General features: G+C 45.2%; 1 protein-coding gene across 1 annotated transcript in view; it reads left to right on the top strand.

Moving 5' to 3' along the window:
- Positions 1-5,988: 5,988 nt before the first annotated feature.
- Rhoj (ras homolog family member J) overlaps positions 5,989-25,019 on the top strand; it is an 80,760-nt gene continuing 61,729 nt past the window's right edge. Inside the window, exon 1 of the mRNA XM_057782786.1 lies at positions 5,989-6,712. Within this exon, the coding sequence (XP_057638769.1) occupies positions 6,535-6,712 (178 nt within the window). The 5' untranslated portion in view covers positions 5,989-6,534. The remainder of the gene's footprint in view (positions 6,713-25,019) is intronic.

Here is a 25,019-nt window from a genome sequence, read left to right as displayed (position 1 = left end):
TACCTCCTAGGTTTGGAGAAGGACCAAATGAGTTTAAATACGAACTGTCGAAATGATGGTCTTTGCTAGCAAGTTCGTTCCTCCTGGTGACAAAGATTTCCCAACACGCTTATGTAGTCCTTCGTGAGAGGATTCCATGGGGAAAGAGCACCTCTCCTGGGAATTTCAGAAACAAGCATAAACAAGAGTCTCACTAACTGAGGCAGGAGCATGTGTCCAAGCCTGGAGTGGAGGCTAGGATCCGTCCCAAGTGAATACTTAAACAGAAGGAAGACTGCATCAAGATGGAAAATCGGGATTGCAACACCTGTAGGAAAAGCAAGGTGTTGCCATGCAGCTGCACTCCAGGTTGTGGGGCATGGAGAGGGGATCACTGGGGCTTTCTGGCTTCCAGCCTAGCTCCAGGCTCAGTGAGAGGCCTTGTGACAAGGGAATAAGGCAGAGAGTGCCAGAGCAGGACAGTTGACACCTTGTCTCCATTTATGCTTGTGAACACATGCACCAAACACAAACATACTCACAGAAAATATAGTAAATCACAACTGTTGTTATTTTGTACAATAATAAACAATGAAAAAATATACTGCCTGTGAGCCATTTTATAGAACAGTTTAAATTTATTTATTACTTGAGGAGTCACATTTGACAATTACAAAAGTCCCTTTCAACTTCAATGAGACTGAGGTTTAAAAGGATTTCAGGACATAATAAAAAAAATTTAAATGGGCCGGGCGGTGGTGGCGCACGCCTTTAATCCCAGCACTCGGGAGGCAGAGGCAGGTGGATCTCTGTGAGTTTGAGGCCAGCCTGGTCTAGAAGAGCTAGTTCCAGGACAGGAACCAAAAGCTACGGAGAAACCCTGTCTCGAAAACAAAAAAAAAATTAAATGTAATAGAAATAAATGTTCAGTTACCTATAGAGGGGCCATATATTATACAAAATAACAAATGAGCTAATTGAGGTTGCTGTGACAAGAATCAGTCATGGATGCTTTATAGATGAAGGCGGTTTTGAGGAACCATCTGTGTGACATGGAAACACACATTGGGGGTGAGTAGAAGAGTACATGGGAAATGGATGAAAACCAAATCATTTAGTGTGTTGCATATTTTCCCATTATAAAATGAGCTTTAAAAAAATGTATCGTTTTATAAAACACAAAGTGAGAAGAAGTTGCTTTCAGTAAGAGTTTGCCTTACTGCACTCTCTCTGACACTCAGGACGCTCTCTGAAGCAGGACAACTCTGGACACAGACGAAACTGGGGCAGTCTGAGCAGACACCCAAGTCCACTCAGTAGAATCCATTCCCCCTGCATTTACTGTCTTACCAGTAGGAGGGCCAGCAACCCATAGGCACTCAAGAGTATGTAATTTTGTGTTTAGTCTAGCCAAGAATAATTAAAACCATTCCCAATATATAGCACAGCCTATTTATCCAGCTATCGAGACTTGTCACGTCCTCAAATTATTCATAAACTCTTCTCTCTTTGGAATTATTTTTGTTTATGTTGCTAGTGTGTGCATGTTTGAGTGTATATATGTTCATATGTGTGGACACACATGCCTGCGCGTGAGTGTGAAGGCCAGAAGTTGACACTGAGTGGCTTCCTTGATCACCCTCCATACTATACATTGAGGCAGTTTGCAGTTTTGCTGTCTAACTAGCCAGCTTCTTCAGAGGCTTTCCATATCAGCCACTGAGCTCTGAGATCACAGGTGGGCCCCCATGCCAACTCGGCATTACATGGATGCTGGGAATCCAAACTCTGGTCCACATGCAGCAAGTTCTTTGCCCCTCAAAGCCATCTCTCCAGCCTGTGTTGTTGAGTTTTGGTTGGGGGAAGCTGTTTGTTTGTTTGGGGATTTTGTTGTTGTTCATTTGTCTGGGTGGTTACATGCTTTCAATTTTGTTTCCATTTTTGTTTTGAGACAGGGTCTCATTATGTAGCCCAAGCTGGTCTGAGACTTGTGATCATCCTGCCTCAGCCTTCCAGGTGCTAGGATTGCAAGAATGCCACCTGATTTTCTGTAGAGAGGAAATTTGAATGACCCTTAAGTTCTTGATTAAACTGACCTCTTTCTTTAAGACTGACAGTAGTACTACACACCCCTCATTTACCTAATTTCTCTTAAAACTAAGAGATTAGAGGACAAAAGAAAAGTCCTCCAAATGGAAGAAGTCCATTTCTGTAATTATTTTTAAAAAGTCATATGCAAAAAATGTGGCCAATAAGATGTGCCATGACATTGTACACACATGACATTGTACATACACGACATTGTACATACACGACACCAGCAATAACTGGAAGTCGAGTGCAGGCGCTCAAAGATGAAGAACACAGACACATGAGCATCCCAGATGGAGATGACTCATTCCCCTTGGGAAGGGGCCGTTCCAGTCCAAGCTAGTCCTAGAACACTCTGTTCAGTGTTAGCATCCTAGCCAATCTTGAGGATTTTTAGGTCAGAACCCTTAGTACTACATAGTGTCCTTCTCAATTTACATCATCCCCGTCAGTGCTGGAGACCAGCTAGCCTCTGAGAGGACTTCCTCTGGAATGCAGGTGACTAGTGACTTCTGGGCATCCTTGAATCACTGGGATTGGGCACACTGCACACTCCTAAGCCTGGAATCAAAACACTCTCCCACAGACAGGCTACCCCAGCCTAAGAAGATCTGGCTCAGTTGTGTTACTTTCCTATCATCTGGAGGGAAAACAGAGGAGAGAAGTCAAGGTTCTTTTTTTTTTTAATTAAAGTCACAGTAAAACTGGATTTAACCAGATGAGTCAGAATTTATGTAAGATATGTGTGAATGAGTGTGTGCACGTGTGTGTGTTTGTGTGTGTTAAGCTGACATTTACATAAATTCCTGTGAAACCAAAACACAGAGCACAGAAGTGAGCCAGGGAATTAAGGTCTCTTGGAAAAAGAAAAAAAAAATTACCCAACAAGATTTCAGTATGCCCTGTTAAGTTTGTATAAACTTGGTGGTGGGGTAAACCAAATAATTAATGGCTATGTAACCACCAGTCAATCATGTGCGTGACTCGAGACCCAAAAGAACAGACATCTGCCTAGGAGCATGTTAGACAGCAGTCTCTATGCCACATCCAAACTCATAGACAAATGCTGAGGATGGGAGGGACACTCTTGGTCATTCTGCCTGGGCCAGTCACACATGGCTCTGCAGGGTCCTGGGCATGGAATGCTGACTTGTTCTTAAGATTCAGGCTCATGCTATGCTTGTTATTGTTGCTGTTGTTGCTGTCATTGTCGTTGTCATTGTTGTTGTTTTAGGGTTTTGTTTTGTTTTGTTTTGTTTGAGACAGGGTCTGACTATGTAGCCCTGTCTGGCTTGGAGACAGCTACATAGACCAGCTTGCCTTGAACTCACAAAGATCCATCTCCTGAGTACTGGACTAAAAGGAGTGCCCACCTGATCCAGCTTTCATGCCAGTCTTCATGTTTAAAGGTTTTAATACTTTTTTTTTTTTTTCGAGACAGGGTTTCTCCGTAGCTTTTTTGGTTCCTGTCCTGGAACTAGCTCTTCTAGACCAGGCTGGCCTTGAACTCAGAGATCCGCCTGCCTCCGCCTCCCAAGTGCTGGGATTAAAGGCGTGTGCCACCACCGCCCGGCAGGGTTTTAATACTTAAAAAAATATTTTTTCACAGACAATGTAATCTACTTGATCATAAGGCAAAATTGTTAAAATTTTAACTTTTTCTTATTTTTTTAATAGAATGCTCAAAACTTCTTTCTATAATGATTAAATGTAGGGGACAATAGGTGGTGATAAAAACAACTTTATTGTGAGAAATACAACCAATGTTCTCTGAGAGCTCTAAGCCATTTTCACATGCCTTCCAACCTGGCAGAAGTACCAGCCCACAGATTAAAAGACACGTGACTAGCTTCTTGAAGTGTCTTAGAGGTCTCACTACGGAACCCACTGGACAGTGAGAATGGCCTGTGTCTGGTGGGGCAAGATTTAGGTTACACACAGAATTAGCAAAATCTCACCTGAAGCCTTTACGTAGGACTAATATTTAAAGTGTGCAGATGCAGCCCTTAAGCTGACCAGGCTGGGAGCCATGTTTCAGATCTCTGTACATAGAGTGCCATCCCATCTTCACTGCTCAATCTCAGCCTAAACGTCAAGGACAACCCTTGACAGTTCTGCTAATCTCCCATCACCAAGCTGTGCTCAAAGGATGCTGCTCATCTCGAAGCGTGTTTGTTATTATTCTTGCTGTTGTTTGGGTCTTTTGTTTGGTTGGTTTGGTTTGGTTTTTTGCGGTTATTATTGTTTTGTTTGTTTTGTTCTGTTTGCACTGCCTGTCTCTTCTTCAACTGCACAGGTTTGTTCAACTACCTCCTTCGTCCTTGAAGCTGTTTATGCAGAAGTATAACGTAAGTTTCTCAATTACATTCTTATTCCAAACCCCAGACAGACTAAATAAAAATTAAATTTCACCAATTACAGGCAGCCATGGAGGTCTTCAAATGCTTCACAATGTGGCTTAATATGAACCATTCGCATCCCAAGTACAGTCCCCCAATAAGTTATCTTTGATTGTCTTTCAGGCTGTGGGTCACCGTGCGGTGCCTCCCTCCCAGCCTAGGGCAGGATGATGCTCCTGACCCCTTCTGTTGAGCCGATGTGGGCATGCCCCTTGCTCTGGCCAATGAACAGGAGCAGAGGAGTCACTTCTCTGTGTCCATTTCCTCGCCTGCCACAGTGGTCAAGGTATGTGTGACTGTTCAGTCAGCCTCGACCCTGAATAAAAGAGACAGTGCTGCTCAGAAGAGATACAAAGTAGGCAAACAGAACAAACAAAAAACCAAAGATAAAACAAGAGTGTTATTTCAAATTACTGAGCTTTGGGGATTGTCTGTTATGGCGACCTAATGCCCCTGACACTTTAGTCCTAATGAAATGTTATTCTTTCACAGAAAAGAAACGTCGGGGCAATGAGTATCATGGCAAATCCGAAAGAGAAGAAACGTGGGCTCTATTACATGAGAGCATGCGCATGATTTGTAGATGCGTACGCAGGTTATCGACAGGTACTTTGCTAAAGCTGATTTTTCTCCAAGTCGGCGCTAGTAAAACTGCTCAAAGCCCTTAGATAATCCACAATCTTCAAAATGCCATAGAAAAACAAAGTTCTTTGACTTGAACCCATTTGTCAAAATCATTTGCAGGGTCACATTTCCAAGACCAAGTCCATTAATCAAATGGAACTTCATTCTGAGGTACCAAACAAACTAACTAGTTATTGGGCTCCTATGTCATTGAGGAGGCCAGGCTGACCCAGGAGGAGAGGATTACAACAAAAAGAGGAGCATCCAGTCATTAACAGAATTAGAGAATCCTAACCAAGTCAAAGGCCACACTGTACACCCTCACTTTGGAGAGTATGAAACCAGAACCCAGCATATGTATTGTAAGAAAAATTCCAAATACACGATATTTGATTGAATTCCTAAGGTAAAAACCTAAGGGGATGTTTTGGTGGTCTGGAATGAGTAACTGAACGCTGAGTTCAAACGGGGCCTCATAAACTTGATCACACTTGTACTCTACCTACAACCTGCACACTTTCCCGCCTTTGAAACACTTTGGCTCTGGAAGATTTTCTTCCTCACTGCAGAAAAGAATTTTCTGAGTTTCTCCTTTAAGTAAAGAGAAAACTGTCCGTTTTCAATTTGTTTTGAATTGGTGAGTCAGGGCGCGATGGATGATGTCATATGTTAGCCTGCAATCCCTGGTGTGGTTCTCGGGGGCTCCCTGGAGCTCTCCACTCAGTCCTGTCCTGTTTCCGTGGCAGACAGTACTCCCCAGGTTCCATCCTTTCTTCTTTGGCTTCTTCCCAGCCCCAGGCCAGGAGCCTGGCTAGCAGGGGATAAAACAGGAAGTCTGAGCGCTTCAGCCGGCTGCGAGCCCCCTACTGTTTTCCCACTCGGCGTCCTGGCCTGGTTCCCCAGAAGTACAAACACACGCACAGAGCCCCATTGTTGCCGCCTTCCCCGGCCCACTGGTCCTAATATGGAATGCAGCAGGAAACCCACGATTTCCTGACGCTCGGCAAGCTGGAGGAAGCGAGGGGGGAAACTCCGTTTAAAAGCCTTGCCCTCCTCCATGTTAGCTGTGTGCTGGAAAACCAGGCAGGAGTTATCCAAATCCCACCGTGTCGTCAACCGGGCTGGGGATGGGGAAGGCAGAGTGAGACTCTCAACAGGCTGCTGCAATATTTATACTGCCAGGAAGTCCCGGGAAGTCTGTGGAAACGAGAGCGTCTTAACTCCAGACATTGGGGGAAAGGGACAGACCTTTACATCCCTCCTCCCAAGAGTGCGTTCCCTTTCTCGTCCAGCATGGTGAGCAGCGGGGCTGGTGTGTGTCTGGGCCGTGCCTGGGAGAGCCAGACCAGCCACAGTCAGGTCGCCTGAGCCGCAGTCTGGGGCCGGCCCCACTGCTCCATGCGCTGCCGAAGCCCCAGCAGCAGCAGCCGGAGCCGCCAACATGAGCTGCAGAGAGGGGACTGACAGCAGCTGCGGCTGCGGTGGGCGCGACGAGAACAGGATCCTGAAGTGTGTGGTGGTCGGGGACGGCGCGGTGGGGAAGACCTGCCTGCTGATGAGCTATGCCAACGACGCCTTCCCGGAGGAGTACGTGCCCACTGTGTTTGATCACTATGCAGGTAGGAAAAAGTGGGGACCAAGTTTATCTAAAAGAGCGATGGCGATGGAGGCACAGCCCAAGTTCAAATGGGTCTGGCTTACCCAGAAACTCAGAGTCAGATGTGGGACTGGCAGGTACCAGGTTAATGCAAGCCAAGAATGTTGTTAGGAGACTGGGGGAGAACCTGCGCATCAATTTACATGGTACCGCCTTCCCCACTTGAAGCAAATGTGTAATCCTGGAAAATATCCTCCAGACCTCACGGCCAGAAATTTTTCTCAGCATTTTCCTCTGAACTTTCCTATACTTTTCACGAAGATGCTTTTATGTGTGGTGTAATTGCATAAACTTCCATTAAAAAAAATCACCACTAGACATGTGGGAAGAATGCTCTACTCGGTACACGTTAGCTACTCCTTCGTGCTGGTCATAAACGAAAATGCTAAGAAAACCAGCCAATAAAACATTTTCTTTTTTTTTTTTCTGGATTACTTGGGGCCTAAATTTTGTACTTTCTTCTGGGGTGGTAGGCGAGGAGGAAGGTGTCCCTCTCTTTTAAATATTGAGTGGGACATTAAGCAAAAGATCGCTATGTTTTTAAAAGTAAAACTTCAAATGCAAATAAAATTACTTCGGAGTGTGTCCCCAAAAAGACGAATTTTAGTAGTCATAACTTAATTCTTTCTGAGCCTTCTAGTTTGAGGGGATGAAAGTCTGTGGAAGTTTCGGTCAGCATCCTGCTTTGGTTCCCATCTTGACTGTGACCCATAAGCTTCCCCTATGGGAATTGATGTGTTTCTCTCAGCTCACTGTGGCCTCAGTTTTATAACATTTTTTTGAACGTGGCGATCACCAGAGAATTATCAGGGATCTTGGGTCTAGTGGGGTCTGGTCTTCACCTTGGATTGGGATCGGGATAGGAAGTGGCCCACATGAAGCCAGCCTGAGTCTCTGCTCTCTGGTCATTTGAAATCCTCCCTCCACAGGAAATAGCCGCTTCTCCCGAGTGCCATAGTCGCCCCCATCGCCCCTTCCTTTTGAGTGTACGTATTTGTGGTGGGGGTACACAGTGGAGAGGCGAGAGATTCACTGCTGGGAAGGGCGACCGTTTCCTAACAAGCTTTTTTTTTTTATGTTTGTAGAAATTACCTGTAAATTTTAATGCCAAGTCTTCCGAGCATTTCTGAAAATGTACTGAGAGTGACCAGGGAAGAAGTTTTTAATGGAGGTTGAACAAAGATAAGAAACAGACTTCTATCTTAAGGGGGGAAGATGTGAAATAAGGGTTCTGTACCTTGAGGCAGGGACTCTGGTTCTGCTCCCAGAAACATTGTTGTAGAAGTTGTTTCTCCTGTATCTTCTTTATGCCACAACGGGAAGTGGAGAGCACCTCAGTTCAGGAGCTTCCTGATCAAAGATGGAACTGAAAATCTCCTAAAAGGAAAGGCTTCTAATGCCTGGGAAATTATGTCTCCAGATACCCATCCCTCGGGTGAGCCAATTACAGTCGTGTTGGCAAGAAAGACAAAACCATCTTTGGAAATGAAGTTAGCCTATTAAAAAAAAAAATAGAGGACAGAACAACTAGACTTTGCTAGCATCGAGCTACTTTATATTTCAATTATAAGCACAATGACTAGTGTTTGAGCACCAAAACCTCTCAAAGAAGTTTTAATATCTGGGTTTTCATGAACTAAACTGTATTCTCCCAAGGACTCACGGCCCCTAAACACAAGGCAATTCTTGGCACACAGTAGGCATTCCTGAACGCGGTCACTTGGGTTTATGCTACACATGCTTTCATACGTGATCATCTCACGTGCTGTCCGTGTGGTTAAAGGGGGAAGAAAGGTTCGAGCCATAGTTCACACCGGAGACTCAGAAAGTGCTGATTTCAATCCCAAAGACCCCACCCAGCTCTTCTTGCTCAGGCTGAGCCTGTAGGTGGCCACCAGGGAGCAAATCAGTGCTAAAATAAGCAAAGGCCCCCCCTTCCCCATCTGGATCAAGTTTTCAGTTCCCTGGGTCCTACTGACCCACTCTGATATGACAACAGGAAACATAGCTGCTGTGTCTTTAGAAAAGTGTCCTTGGAGTCAAAAGCAGCCTGTCTCTTGGAGATGGCTCACTGGTAATGGCCCATCCAGGAGACTAAGTATGTAGTAATAAGGACAGCATACAGCAATACCGCATGATCCACTTCTAATATTGCCTTTCTCATTTACTCTGTGGCCTTGAGAAAGCTACTTAACCTCTCTGTGCCTCTGTTCATAATGATAATAACAGGGACAATAAAGGTATTTGGATCGTTTTTAAAAGCAAAATGAACTCGTGTGTGTAAAGTTCTCAATGCCCAACACACAATGTGGGGTCAGGTATCATATCAAGGTCTGTTGTGCACACGATGATGAAATCGAATGAAAATGTTATCAAAAGATAAGAACTACAACAAGGAGGAATGTAATTGTAAGCGTATGCTGTAATAAAAGGACTGGGAGGGATAGTGTGTATTATTATCCTTATACAGTAGCCACTGTGGAGCTGAGAACTGACAGTAGTAAATGGGATGTTAGCATAAGAGGTAAAATACCGGTTTCACATAAGTAATCGCAGAAGAAAAAAGAAAGCTAGGGGAAAAGTTGAAGTTTTATTACTCCAAATTTATTTACCTGTCCTTCCTAACTACCAGAATCCCAAAGGACACCAACTCCGTGTGGTTTTCCTGAACTTTCTGAGGAGGGTCCCCTTGATCTGTGTCCAGTGCACCTCTCAAAATGTGTTTACATTGCTAGGGAGCAGCCTGCACCATCCTGTCGTGATTTATGAGTTTCCTTACTGCCACCTCCACCCCCTCCTGTGCTGTGACTCTCCTTAAAGGAAGGTCAACCCTCTCCACATCCAGCCAGCCTCTTGCTCTCTGGCTTTGATGGTTCCTGACTCCCCTTAAAGCACATTCTTAGCTTGCTTTCTGGAACACCTCCTCCCTTTCTGTTCCACACCCCAGCAATTCTCTCTACCCCCTCTGCGCCTCTCTGCACCTCCCCTGTGTCCCAGAGACTCAGTCATAATACAATTCAGTGGTCGGTCCCTTGGTTCCCTTCTCTAGTTAGCCTCAGAACAAGGGTGTTGGTATCTAGGGTCACAGCTTAAGATATCATTGATACACTACCAAGTTCATATTTATGTCTGCCCCCCAACACTCATCTATGCTATGCCCCACTCTGTTTATAAATCTATTAGGCATCTCCAGCCAATGTTTGTTTTAATTTTCCCATCTGCTCTCCTGCCTCCTCCTTCTCCACATCAGATCGTCACAGGTTTCTTCTGCCCAGTGACTGAGAATAAACACCAGTCTTACCTGTGACTCCTTTCTTCCTTCGTCGCCATCCTCCTCCCTCTCCATTCAACCATCAATTATTATCACTTGCCCCTTCAAATGAGCTCAGCCTTCACAATGCACCAACCACCAAGCCTGGCCGCTTGCCACCACCCTAATGCCTTTTCTCCTATCCACACCACCATCATCTCTCATCCATGCTGCTATAGCAGCTTCCCAACTCCCTGCTTCAAAACCTGTTCCTCCGTGTGTCTCCACCCGACTGGAGGGGGACCACCCACAACCTCAGCTCCTGGGTCCCTTCCCTGCACACTCACGCTCTTCCTTTGCCATGGTGTACTAGGTCCCCAGTGACTTTGTCATTGTCCCTCCTCTCATCTCCTGGCACTGTTCTTGGTATTTCTGCTGTAGTCACGGTAGCCTTCTTGCTGTTTCTCATGGAAGAGTCGTGAATACTTGGCATTTGCTCTTACCCTAGCCTGAAGCCGCACCCCCTCCCAAAACTGACCTAGCATTGATTGCCATATAATTTAACCCATGTGTCTGTGCCTGTATCCTCACAAAAACCCACACTTGCACATGCACACATTCAGATACACACACACACACACACAACACATGACTCTGACATCCCTCTTATTCTATCTTCCTTTGTCATATCTAACACTACATGATATTGTGTGTTTATTGGCTATTGTCTTAGTTATGGTTTCTATTGCTGTGGAGAGACAGCATGACCACAAGCAACTCTTATGAAGGAAAAACATTTAGTTGGGTTGGCTTGCATTCTCAGAGGTTTAATCCACTATCATCATGGCGGGACATGATGGCGTGCAGGCAGACATGGTACTGGAGAGGTTGCTGGGAGTTCTACATCTTATGCAGGCGCCAGGAAGTGGTCTCAGATAGTGGGCGGTACCTCGAGCCTATGTGAGACCTTAGAATGCCCTCACAGCCTCTGGGTTGTTGAGTTTAGCATACAACAAGAACTCATCTTCCTACTCTCCAGTTTTGGGACCAACCCCTTACTGATAAAATATTCCCACCCATTGACATCTCAAATGGCATATGACATCAGAATAAGACTCCATCTGGGTTTGGTTGGATTCTGTGCTAAGTTAGGTGGTGTATGTGGTGTGTATGATGAGGCGTCTGGTTGTATAAACTAAGTCGACTGCAGTTGAAGCCTATCTCTACACACCACCACCTCATCGTTTGCATCATGCCCTGTACTGAAATCCGTCCTATCTGAAGGGCCTCTCTCCTAACACTCATCCCCACCGAGGGCTCTCTCGTCAGAAGCTGGGAGAAGCGACTTCCGTTTGGGAAGTCACTCTAAACCAGCGCTCGCAAACCCAGGCCGCCTGTGCAGGAAGCTAACACAATTCATGGAAAAGAGGAAAATCCAGTTACTCTGTCAGCCATGTGAGATATAAAAGGAAGTTGTTTTCACAGAGAACTGAACGCTGGTTCTAATTTTTTCCACCCAATTGAATGGCAGAGTGACAAGGTCGAGTCAGAAGCAGCCCTAACAGCTAGGACAGTAGATGGACATGATGCCAAATACACAGAAATAATAAACTGAGTAAAAACAAAGTGTCGAGCCCACAGAGAGCTTCTCCAGGGGCTAGAGATGTAGCTCCATGGTAGAGCACTTGTCTATCAGAAATAAGGCTCTGAGTTTGATCCAGGTACTATAAAATAAAGACTTGTAACATAGTTCTGTCTATAGATGAAAATTTATTCAGCAGTATCTCTTTTGCTCCTTATGAAAACCCTTACAGGCACCCTAAAGAAAGAATGGTTCATTTTTTTAGAAACTACAAAAAAAAAAAAAAAAAAAAAAAGACCTAAAGCAGCTTCATGAGATTATGGAATAAATCAACAGGTACATTTTCTTTTAGATAAACAGCTGAGATTTATTTGACAAAAGGAAGCTATCCTCCTGAAGGCGTAAGTCATAAACAATCCCGCACCAGTTTGGAATTGTGATTAATAGGGTGGTATTTATTTAAAGGGGAATAAACTTACAGATCACCCTCCCAGACAACAGCCCTCTGCGCAATTAGGAAGAAGTCTAGTCGCCGGAACCGGAGAAGGAAGTAAAGAGAGCGAGGAGGGAAGTAGCCGCTTTTTTAAAGGGAAAGAAACCACGCCCCAATGGGCTGGTATCTCAGCGGCTATTGGCTGGAGGAGCAGAAGGACCTCCCGCAACATCCTCCCACTTTAGCACAGCCCTTCTATCCTGCCTTTGGTCCTTCTGGTGACCACCTCTCTCTGAAAACTCTCTAGGGACCCTGCCAAGGGTCCCCCCTCAGCATAAACTCAGGTAAGGTTGGAAGAGGTCACTACAGAAAACAAAGTATGCTCCTGTCGCTACAAACATTTTAAAAATCTCTACAGCAACAACGGGGCAAAAATCAAATACATCTTTGACTTCACCCCCAAATTACTTACTGATTTCCTTGGACACCCTTCCTTATTAAGGCAAGGACACATAGGCCCCTCCCAACGGTTATCAGCTGCCAGAAAACTCCATCTAGGATAGGGACTAACAGCAACCTCAAGCTGCACAGGAGCAGCCATGACGTCGTTCAGCAGAAGTGTACTGATTTCTCAAGCAGCAAACGAGGCCCTTCACAGGCAACACAAACCCACCTGGACATGGTCCCTGCTGCTTTCAGTGAGCTTATAACGCAATTCGAAAGGCTAGTACAAACCAATTGCTATGGTCTGTTTGCTGGGTTACCGGCAGACCACTGAAGCTGGGTTCGGGTAAGCCACCCGGGGAGACTCTGCAACACCATTCCTCTCTCCTTCTTGAGGGGTCAACAGCAAACATCTCCAAGGCAGCTCCAGACATTGGATGTTTCTGTTTCTGACTACAGTTGCCTTTTTCCACAAAGGTGTGGTGATGATGGGAAGCCGACACAAAACCCCAAGGGATGATGGGAACAAAACCACAGAGACCTGGACTTGTGTGCCAATCTTGAGGCCAAGCTCCAGGTTGTGGAGATCCCAGTCTCTCTGCAAAGAGGCAGACTCTCATCTGGCCTAAAGATTTGCTTTCCCACATATACATCCATGACACCTTTTAGATTAATAGGGACAAATCACTTTTCTATATAACACAGTCAGGATAGATCCCGCCATTACTTCAGTGTGGTCCAACTCCAAGTCACAGAGCATTCTGGCACTTCCCAGAACACCCTGAAGTCCACCAACTTCTTATCTGCACCCAGATTTGACAAAAGAAAAGGATGCGATTCATGTGTGCTCACTTAGGATTTGTCCTGGCACCCAAGGCAAACATGGTATTCATTCCCCGTCACGCTCAGTTCTGTTTACGACCCTCCAGGCAGAATGGTAGCATTAGTAACAAAGCTGAAATGATACTGGCCTGCAAGACCATAACAGTGAGAGGCAGATTCTAATAGCATCAGTACTGTGATTCAAACATATTCAAAATCTCTTCATACATTGATTCACACCTCTTCACAGTCTTCCTATGAGATGATATTGTTTTTTCAGTTTTGAAAAACAAAATTAACCATTTTCCCAAGGTTAAATTACTTATAAAGGAGTAAGGGGAGACAATGGACTAGGAAGCAGTATTAATCAACAGATAGGCTAGTGACATTAACCAAAAGTCGCTGTTAGTTAGGGTGTGCTCTGCTAAGCTGCAGTAACAAACAGACACAAATGTTAGCTTGTGGCAGGGTATCCTTTGGTGCTGTTATGTTCCTGGTCCAGTATTGAAGTCAGGAGAGATTCTTCCCTCTGTGCTATTACTCAAGATGCTTCCAATCTGTGACCTTGACACACTGTAAGATCCCTTAACGATTGACATCTTAATGAGAAAGAGAATGAGGCGGCTTGAATGGAAATATTTAGAGACACATCCTGGAAGTGACAGATGTCATTTTCTGTCATTCTCCATATAGAAGATGATTTAGTCACATGCAACTCTTGGTCTAAGGAAGGCTTGGGCAAAGCCCCCCTGCATGCCCAGAACAAAGAACATATTTTGGTTGAAATGAGCAACCTCTTTCTGCTTCTCTCCAGTCACCAAATATTTTAACACATTTTTCTCATACATAAAACAAACTTAACCTTTTGCCCAGAAAGCCCACCCAGAGCCCCGTGCGTCACACCATCACGCCAAGGTCCAGCATCTAGAGATGGCTCATAGCCCTCTCAATATGACTTAAATATGGTTCTTCATGGTCCACTAATAGCCAGTTCTCTCACCTGGTTCTCTAACCACCTCTGCTACCATGGCGGAACAGAAGTAGGCCATCCAAAATATTCAACCCCTTTTAAGAAAGGGGAGAAAGAGATAAAACATAGAACAATGGGACACTCATGGAAAGCACAAGGAAGTCTCCCTGCACCCACTTACGGTCCTTACATCACCAGCTGTGAGGAAGGACCGCAGGATGACCCTGATACTATTGGCTAAGAAAACCTTTGGATATTATTCTTAACTTTCCTGACCTGGGCTTCCAGAAGGTTCTTCTTCCTTGTCTATCGTCCCTCATAACCCAGATCTACACTGAGCCTTTGTGGAATGTTACTTTCTTGGGGGTTTGCAAAACTTTCTCAGCTGACTTCTTGACTGTGTGATCTGGAATGCCCAGCTGTGACTCTATAAGCATGAACATGTTAAATACCAAGGTTTCTGCTTAGGTCCTGAGCCGGTCACCCTGTCAGGACCAAAGTGTATCTTCACTAGACATAGTCGTTAAGTTGTATCGTTGCTCTCAGGCAAGCTACTGGGGCCATGTGATGTAGCTTAGACCTGAGGGGGACCCTCAGGCCCTGTCTACAGCTCAGAGAGAATTCTGGTTTAGTAAAAGCTTCAGGAACATCCGCTGCTCAGATTTCTTTTCCTTTAATACTTCCTCGCTGATCGAGGCACACATGGCAGGGTGTCCACGTGGAGGTCAGAAGACAACTTGTGTAATCAGTTCTCTCCTTCCACCATGAGGATCCCGAAATAAAACCCAGGCCGTCAGATCTGACGGCATGGGGGTAAGCCATCTTCCAGCTCAACATTATTTTAAATTGTATCTTCTATCTGTGGTGCCCAAAAATTATGAAATTTTTTAACTCTACAAGATCATTAACACATTTTCTGTAAGTATATGATCTTAAACCATATATATTAAGGTCCTCTCTGTTCTCTCTCTCTCTCTCTCTCTCTCTCTCTCTCTCTCTCTCTCTCTCTCTGTGTGTGTGTGTGTGTGTGTATGTGTGTACAGATTCACACATGTATATGCATGCATATGTATGTGGAGGTCAAAGGGCAAACTCCTCTGCCATTCCTCAGGCATCATTCACCTTGTTTAATGAGACTCTCTCTCTCTCTCTCTCTCTCTCTCTCTCTCTCTCTCGGTCCTGGGGCTCACTGAATAGGCTAGCCTGGCTGGACACCAAGCTCCAAAGTCCCTCTTGCCCCTTCCTCCTCAGCACTGGACTCCAAGAGCATGACAGCACTCCTGTCTTTTCAGGTGGGTGCTGACGAAGGAACTCAGGTCCCTATGTTTGCTCAGCTAGCACCTACCATCTGGACTCTCTCCCCATCCTACTGGTATTCCTTCTCTTGAAAGGTCTTGCTGTGTAAAGGACACAGGAGATGCATGGGAGCTCAATGACCAGCTAGCCTGAGCAAGCAACAAACAGCAAGAGACCCTGCCTCAAAACAAAACAGGGACAGATAGCCAAGGCTATCCCCAGACCTCTACATATACCTCCACACCATATGTGCACACAAACATCATGCATTCATGCATGCATACACACACACACGTGATTCTTGTAAAAATTAAAATATAGATCCAAATCAAGGTTGCTAAAAGCTAGGAGCTGGAACTGTGAATACAAATTTCTATAAGCATTTCAGGCATTAGACAATACATATGAAACTTTTATGTGCTACTTCAAAACCATGGGAATATTACAAACTCATAGAGTTGAACTCTATGTTCAACTAATGGCATTTGCATGTATGTTTATGGGTGTATGCATTTGTCTATGTGTGTGTGCACCCATGTGTGTGGGAGCCAAAGGTCGATGTCAGATAGCTTCTTCAGTCACTTTCCATCTTATTTTTTGAGACATGGCTTCTCACTGAAACTGAGGCTTATCAACCGGGCTAGACTGGCTCCAAAGGTCTGCCTGGCTCAGGGATCTCAGCCCACCCAGGGCTAAGGTTACAGGCATGCACCACTGTACCTGAACCCAGGTCCTCATGCTTGCACGGCAGGCCCCTCCCTAGTCCCCCAAGCTCACACAGTTTATCAAGTTCAGTAAACCTTTCTTTATACTAACAAAGATGCCTATAAATCAAGCCAGAAGGAGAAATTTTATTATCAACCACCAATCAATAAGGCAATTTACAAAGAGATATGCATATAATTTCCTGACTTGGGAGTTTCTATCAAATTGGGTAGAAATAGACGGGACTTTTAGAGTCTCTCAGAAACGCCATAAAACTCCTCTAAGTTATGATCTTGAAAGAGAGAACTATACCCAAGACTGAGGCAGAGAGAGACCCTGAAAAAGAAAGCTCACAGCAGTGCTGGGAGCAGCCTTGTGAAAGGAGGCATAGAGGGCTCTGTGACTGGGAGGAAAGACTTGGGAAATCAGAACCCAGACAACTGGGCATACTACGTGCCAGCTGCTGGGAATCCTGGCACTGGGGCACGATCTACAAAGCTGCCCAGCCATGGATTCTTTTCCCTGAGGCTGATGCCTGTAGACCAAGTCAGTGGGAGGACTATGGGGCTGTGGGGGAGCACTGAGGGGAGCTGGAGGACTCCTCCTCCCGTGGGAAGAAGAAAGGGAAAGTGCCCGGGTCCCAGGGTGGTTCGGGTGCAGTTCTGTCTTGGAAGGGATTATTGTTGCTCCATATTCATGCAGCCCTGTGATTATGAAATGAGCAGTAAGCATCTGTTTCCCTGCTGCAAACCCTGCTGTTCTGCTTCACGCTTTGACCTAACATTGGGGGAAAGGAGGGTGGGTGGACAACCCTCCTCCAGAAAAATTTTTCTGAGTCCAAACGTCCTCCCCATAAGTTAGTATCTGCCTGAAAGAGGGAGAGCGTGTAAATTGTGGGAGAGGCAGGATTCTCTTACTGGAACTCCCTGTCCTTATCAGGACAGCCCTGCTGACAGGCAATCCTTTGGAGGCAACCAAACCTTCCTCTACGGTCTCTCGGGCTTTCTCAGTATAAACTGGTGGATCAGTCCTCAAAGTGTGATCTATTGTTGTTGTTGCTGCGGCTACTGCTGCTGTTGTCTTGCTTTGGTTTTCATCTTTGTTTTTTGAGACACAGTTTCTCTACGTCACAATCCTGGCTATCCTGGAACTCACTTTGTAGACCAGGCTGCCTCCCCGAGTGCTGGGATTAAAGGCATGCGCCACCTCCTCCTGGCTCTCAAAGTGTGATCTTATGGCTAAAGAACAATGTGTGGCCCAAGCAAAAAAACTCCATGGAGAAAACAGGCAGTTATGGCCACAGCTCATTAATCAAATAATAATTTGGGAATGTTGAGTGACAGTATTTCCCGTGGGCCAAGCCCTGCGTTGCCCCTTGCTGTCTTGTTTGAATGTCATTTTAGGTGGTAAGTGTCCTTAGTCTGTGGGCAAGGAAACAGAGGCTCACAGAGATGTCATTCCTCCCTCTGTGTGGCTAGGAAGTGGCAGAATTGAGGTTGGCTCTCTCCCATGGTTGCCTCTTCAGCAAGGTCACAGCACCTGGATTAGGCTGTGCTAACCTGCTTGTTTGTCCCTGCACTTTTATTTTATTTATTCCTTTATTGAGATGCTCTCCTCCTAGATCCTATACCTGCAGAAGGCCAGGTCCTTTCTGCTTCCTTTACTCTTGTGTTCCCAGCCCCTGAAAACTGAGACTGCAGCAGCTCCCCAGGCACAGACCTTGAGTCACTGAATGAGCGACATCCGAAAGTTCCACGGTGGTTTTAGTCATTGCATTTCACTGAATATACTGTCCTGTGTGAGTAATTAGGATAGTTTTCCATTTTGAACTTATCCTACCACCCCACATCCTGCGAGGATATACCCTAAGTATTATGAACACACAAAGAATGGCCTTGTTTAAAACTTTTTGTTTTTAAATTAGTTCAGAGGAGGGGTACGGGGTGGGGGTGGGGGTGGAAACTGTTTTGTTCTGGTCAGATTTCAAAGCTGTGAGTTCTGCGTGCTTTAACCAGGCATATGGTGGTTTTCCTAGCTGTATTAAGGGTTTGGTTTTAGCTCTGATTTTCCAATTTTATGTCCTAGAAGAAGAAAAAAGGCAACTCAATTTGTTAAAGAATGTAGTATATACCTTTGCTTTCGAATCACAAGGCTAATTAAGAGGGAAAATAATAAGTCAGCTCCTGAATGTGCAGCACAGATAAACTTCCTAGGAATTATGAGGGACACTTACAAAAGGCGGCTACTCATTTGGTAAGAGTATAGCGATTTTCAGCGGGGGTGCTGGCAAGACACGTGAAGCATCCATTCGTCTGTGCTAAATGTGGGGCACTTTGCACTTGTCAAAGCAAGAGCTATGGAGAGAAAAGAGACTGTGCTCTGACCTCAAGACTCCCTCCCTCTGCTTATCCTGGCTAAGCTCACGGTAAAAGCCCTAAATGCTTCTTTGCTCAAGTAAAATGAATTCTGTGTGATATTTGCCACAGTTCAAGCTGGTAAATAAGAGCCCTAGGCATTTTCAAGAGTGAACATGTTTTACTTTTCAAGAGAGACCGAGAGTGGGTGCTAGCTTGTTGAGTGTCCATGTTGGGCTTTGCTGCAGAGACTCTGCTCCGTGTTCCACTCCTTTCGCTCACAATGCTCATAGCAGGCACGTTTGGATCCACGACATCAGAGTTCCCTCCTCTCCCTTGAGGTCAGTGACAATTGAGAAAAACCTCATTATCACCCTCACAATAATGACTCCTCATGTACTCGAAGACCAAGAAAATTTTATCCTTGTTAACATGAAACACTTCAGTCAGTTTTTCCCAGTTCCCTTCGTATCTGACCTATTATTCTTTCTTCCTTTTTTGATGAGAAACATGAGTTTACTCGGGTCAATCACAACAACATGCAAGCACTTCAGACACACGGCCAGCACAGAACAGCTTTACAGTATTTTTGGCAGAAGTAAGTGAAGGCCCCCTAAGACCAAGTTCTCAGCACCAAAAAGATTTGTTTGCCCCAGAGGGACAAAGGGCAAGGATAAGGGACAAAGACAGGAGATAGAGGACAAGGGAGAAGGGGAAAGGGTCAAGGGGGAGGGGAAAGGATATTTGTCCCAGAAGGACAAGGCACTGCCTCTGGATAGAGAGGAGATGGACATGGCACTTAGAAAATGGCAGTTTATAAAGGTAAATGGGGGGAAACACGTGTTAGGATGAGATGTTTAGTTTTGATTGGGCTTGTTAATTAGGTGAGCCAAAGGGGGCCTTTGATTGCTGGGCTTCAATACTTTAAAAGCTGAGACTTGGTAGGCAGTCTCAGGAGAAGGAAGTGACCAAATAAGGGAATGGACCTTGTTGGCTAGCTTTAGAAATATAAATTAATGGTTTTTAGCAAAGAAGAGGGAAGAGGGGAAGGGCAAGGCCTACCAGAGAGCCACATCATGCTCAAGCCAACTGGAATCCCTTCAATAAGTATCTTGCCACATGGTTAGGCACAGCCCTAAAAGGATGGGTAAACCTTAACCAAATCACCATCATCCTCATTATCATTATCATTATCACCATCACCACCATCACCATCACCACCATCATCATCATCTTCACCATCATCCTCATTATCATCATCACCATCACCACCATCACCATCACCACCATCATCATCATCCTCATCGTATGTATATGAGTGTTTTGCCTGAACTTATGTCTGTGTGCCACATGTGTACCTAGTGCATAAGGACATCCCCCAGAACTGGAGTTACAACTGTGAGTGTAACCCAAGTCCTCTGGAAGAACAGTGCTCTTGCCATTTCTCCACACCCATAAATAATCTTTTAAATGACACTTGTCATTTGCTTTTTATTCCTTGCCATTCAGGTTGATCAGTCAAGCTGACAAACGCAGACAGCTGAAGCCATCAACATGAGAGACAGCACTGTTTCTTTCCCAACATGCTAACAAATATCCATGAAATTACCCCATCTATCTACATTATAAGGCCATGTTAAGGCTTTCAAAAGACAAGATTTATTTAGATCTTAAAATTCATGTAATTTTGAGTCCCCCTAGCAATTCAAGCAGTCAAGCTAAAGCAAAGCTTGATTGCGGTGCCCTAGGTCAGTGTCAAAGGAGACATCTTGGTTGCTCTGGTTACCATGCATCTCACAAAGCTCATTTTAACAGATTTTACTAGGACTCAGTATACCATGTAGACTGTGGTGACTGATACTGATTGTCAATTTGATAGGATCTAAAATCGCTTAGGAGACAGTCTCCGAACATGCCCATGAGGGATTATCTAGTTCATGTCCTCTGGCGTAGGAAGACCCATGTTAACTGTGAATGCAATGTCCAGGCCAGGCTCCCGGAATGAATTAAAGGGAGAAAGGATGCTAGGGACTAGCACTTACTACTCTTGCTTCCGGGGTGTGGATTCGTGTGACCTGCTGCTTCAGGCTTCTGCCTCTATGACTCCCCACCATGACAGACTGCACTTTCCAACTATGAGTCAATGTAAACCCTGCGCCCCTTAAGTTATTTTCATCAGGGCATTTTAGCACAGAGACAGAAAAAGTAACAAAACATGTCTAAATACATAGTACTGGCAAATCACAAGTAAGTCAGACTCTCATCTCATATGCTACATATCTAAATCAATACCCTAAAATCTTTTTAAGGGTAGTACACATTAGACAAACATCCTACTCAGGAGTTTCAACATTTACTCCTAATGGAATTCCAGTTTCACAAATGCACTTTGTACCCATGTGTGTTGTGTGAAGACTTTTCCTGTGGAGATACAACACACATCTACTCAATTCAGATAGGGAGCCCATAACAGACCAAAGTACAGAAACCACCGAAGTTCAACTTGCTGAACCAATGAGTTTTATTGGGGTCACTTACAGGAGCAGAAATGACTTAAAGACAGCTGTATCCCCAAAGCCCACCCTGGCACCAGAGACAGTTCACAAAAGCTGGGAGCCTGAAGCACACTGCACAGCCTGCAGGCATCTCAACAACTCGGAGATAGTACTTTCCAAGTGACTTTAAATGTCTCCCCCGGCAACTTGGATGGTTTCTGATTCTTCCAAAGATGCTCTGGTCTCCGAGTCTTCTTGGCAACTCGGCTAGCTAGAGAATGACTCTCAGCAGTCTTTATTGCTTACTCTGGCAGCAGAGCCTAGTGAATCTAATCAGTTCCAGGAACTTCCTGAAGCTATTTTGAGTTGTTTACCTAACTGCAGGTTGAACTGCAGGTCTTGGAGGAAACTTACTCAATTCTCTGGCCCCTTCTTCCTGTTCTTACATTCTTTCCACCCCTTCTTCTGCAATGATCCCTGAGCTTTGTTTTTGTTTTTGTTTTTGTTTTTTTTGGTTTTTTTTTTTTTTTTTTTTTTTTGGTTTTTCGAGACAGGGTTTCTCTGTAGCTTTGGAGCCTGTCCTGGAGCTAGCTCTTGTAGACCAGGTGGGTCTTGAACTCAAAGAGATCCACCTGCCTCTGCCTCCCAAGTGCTGGGATTAAAGGTGTGCGCCACCACCGCCCGGCGATCCCTGAGCTTTGGAGGAGGGGATTATAGATGTCCACCTATGGCAAGAATTAGGCCACTAGGTCACAGCATCACTGTACCTCAGCAGTCACTTATTCTCCAGAGCATTAGCAGTGGTTATGAGTTGAGGATGACAACGATGGTGATCTCTAAGTGTAAACAAACATTGAGCAGGCACATCGTATCCATCTAGTAGATCCATAGAACTTGCTTTCCCATTGGAACATATGACTCCCCAGCCACAGGTTTTGATTCTTGCTTATAGTACCATGTATTAATTCTCCCTTGAGGAGTGGACCTTAAATCCAATCCAAAGGTTGTTGGTCTTACCTATTGTGGGGAACCTCAAAGTTGGCTCAGTACACCCCAAGACCAAGTTCTTAGCACAAAGGAGATTTATTTGCCCCATAAGAACAGAGAACAGCCTCTGGATAGAGAGGAGATAGACATAGTACATAGGCAAATGACAGTTTATAAAGGGAAAAGGGAAAACCTTGTGTTAGGATGAGGTGTTTAATTTTAATTGGCCGTGTTAATTAGGTAAGCCAAAGGGGGGTTTTGATTGCCGGACTTCAATACTTTGTTAGCTGGACCTTGGTAGTCAACCTTGGGAGGAGGAAATGACCAAAGAAGGAAATAGACCTTGGTGACTAGCTTTAGGAATGTAACCAAAAGGCTTTTAGCAAGGCAAAAGGAATGGGAGAAAAAGAGCAAGGCCTGCCAAAGTCATGTTTGGGTGGGCTAGGGCACCTTCCTCTATGATAGCTGAACCCCTATTGCACAAGCAGACACATCCTGCCCGGCACAGATCAGTGCGCTAGCACTCCGGGTCCATAACTAAGGTGGAATGTTGGTGGCAGCTCTCCACTGGCAGGCTGCACGGTCCCCTCTGGCACTATGAAAGCCAGTCAGGAGAGTGGGAGTCCCAGCTTAATTTCCACACATCCTGTAGTAAAAGCACATGTTCTTCAGCAACAGGGTCTTGCATACAACCAACAGCAGCGGCAAAAGCCTTTATAGTTTGTGGCCTCAGGGGCTTCCCTGGCCACCATCTCACAGGGAGGTATACCACTCTTGGCACTGAAATTCTCATTCAATAACCGTATGGCCTCTGGGAGTGTCCACTTCCACCCATGTAGGATACCTTTGGGATTTTTTTCCTTTCAGTTGACCCAGACTTGGTAGGGTTGTAAGGTAGATGGAAGTAGCATCATTCCTGGTTGTCTCTCCAATGGCTTTCCAAATCTGCAAAACAACCAGAGCTCAGCATGATGTCGACTATATAACAAAACCTTCTCCAGAGGATGGGAAGGTCAAGTCAACATCCCCAGCCAACATCCCATAACAAATAGTGGGGTTACCAAGAAAACCTTGGTGAAGCACCCAAAAGTCTGCCATCATCAGGTCTCAGCAAGTGTCGGGTGCCCCCATAGGTTCACAGCTAAGAAGATACTAAAGCCAGACATAAGCAAGGTCTAACACAGCACGGAAAGGTTCCGTCCATTTGTATCAATCGCTTCCTCCACAGTTAGGTACAATGCTTGGATAAGAGGTGTTCATCTAATTAGTTCCCCATACTCTTCGGCCGTTCTCTCTGAGACCTTAACTTTCCATACCCTGGAGCCCTCCTATGGGGCCTCACTACATTTCTGCACAGCTGATAAATTCAGTGGGTCCAACTTAACACATTCAGATCTACTCAGGACAAAGAGAGAACATGGCCCTGTTCCCACCCCCCACCCGTGCACCTGATGGTTCCATGGGTCAGAGTGGCCCTGGATTGGTACTGTGCCTGTAGCTGCTTTTGCCTTTTCATCCACCATACCTGGCTGTGGGGAAGTTCCTGGCTGGGAAAACCATCTCCACCCCTAGCATAAGTACCCTCCTAGTCTCAACGATATCAACAAAACCAGGGGCATCTACAAAAGACCGTGAGTCATTCTGGACCCTCCTACAGCATCAACTAACTTTCGGTGAAGTAATCTCCATAGTAAAAGAAATTCATTAGTATTGGACTCACTTCCAGAGATGAGTTCTTGAATGATTGCCAAAATGCAAATGGATGTTCAAGAGTTAGCTCTTAAAATAACCAAGGAAGCATAATGGGAGGAGGCTGGGCACAGACCTATAGCTGCGTGGCTCTTGATGCAGCGACACAATTGGAGGAAACCTATTTTTACCTGCTTTCCTCACCACGAGGAGCTGACAGACTGACCAGAGTTTTCCTTTATGGTGTCGTCACTGCCTCAGTCTCCCCAGCTCTTACCATCTCATGAACACTGTAAAAACCTGTTTCCTGAGAAATGAGGAAAAGAATTCTGCTGAACTTGGCCCAGTTTGAAAGCCCAGATCTGGGCATTCCCACAAGCGCTGCAATAACTCGGGGCCCAGAGGAGTACAAAATAAGACTGTCTGCAGACGGGACGAGCTGCCCACAGAATGACCCCACTTATCCCCGAAAAGAGCTGACAGGACGGCAACAAAGATGTTGCCATTTTTCATTTTCTTTCCAGATCATCACCTTAACTTCCAAATAAAATCTCTGAGTCAATGGATTTAATATATATGGTTTTCTCCTCGCAGTTTGCTTTGGTTTTGAGACTGGCCCTTCTGTTATGGCGGTGACCTGCAGTCCTCAGTCCTGGGCTTCCAGTGTGTTAGGATTACAAACATACCCTGGCACGCCTGGGTTGGTCTTGAACTAATGATCCTCCTGCCTCAGCCCTGTGCCTCTGGAGCACTAGGATTAGGGCTATAGGTACGCATCATCACACTTAGTTTTCCATGGCCCCTGAAACCAGTAATTTGCTTAGCATTTAAAAAACGGATTTGTTTGTTCTCATTGACTCTTTCAGTTTGTTCTTACTCCATCTTTTTGTTCGTTTGCTTGCTTGTTTTTGTTTTTTGCTTTGTTCTGCTTTTCCAGACAGGGCTTCTCTGTGTAGTTCTGGCTGTCCTGGAACTCACTTTGTAGACCAGGCTGGCCTCAAACTCACACAAATCTGCCTGCCTCTGCCTCCCAGGTGTGCACCACCACCACTTGGCCTTACTCCATCTTCAGAAGGGAGCTCTTCCACTCCTTCCTTGAAATGTTCTGGATTTTCTGATTTGTGCATGAAGACTTTTCTTCCTGCTCTGCCATGCCCCTTCCTGGTGAGCTCACAAAAAGAGGAATTACTCTGCCAAAAAACAGATATATAGAGGCATATATATAGCTATATCCACTTGAAG

The sequence above is a fragment of the Chionomys nivalis genome, chromosome 10, assembly GCF_950005125.1.
Source record: "Chionomys nivalis chromosome 10, mChiNiv1.1, whole genome shotgun sequence".
In the NCBI taxonomy this organism is placed as follows: Eukaryota; Metazoa; Chordata; class Mammalia; order Rodentia; family Cricetidae; genus Chionomys; species Chionomys nivalis.
Note: the sequence above shows the minus strand (reverse complement) of the source record. Positions and strands in the feature narration are given on the sequence as shown.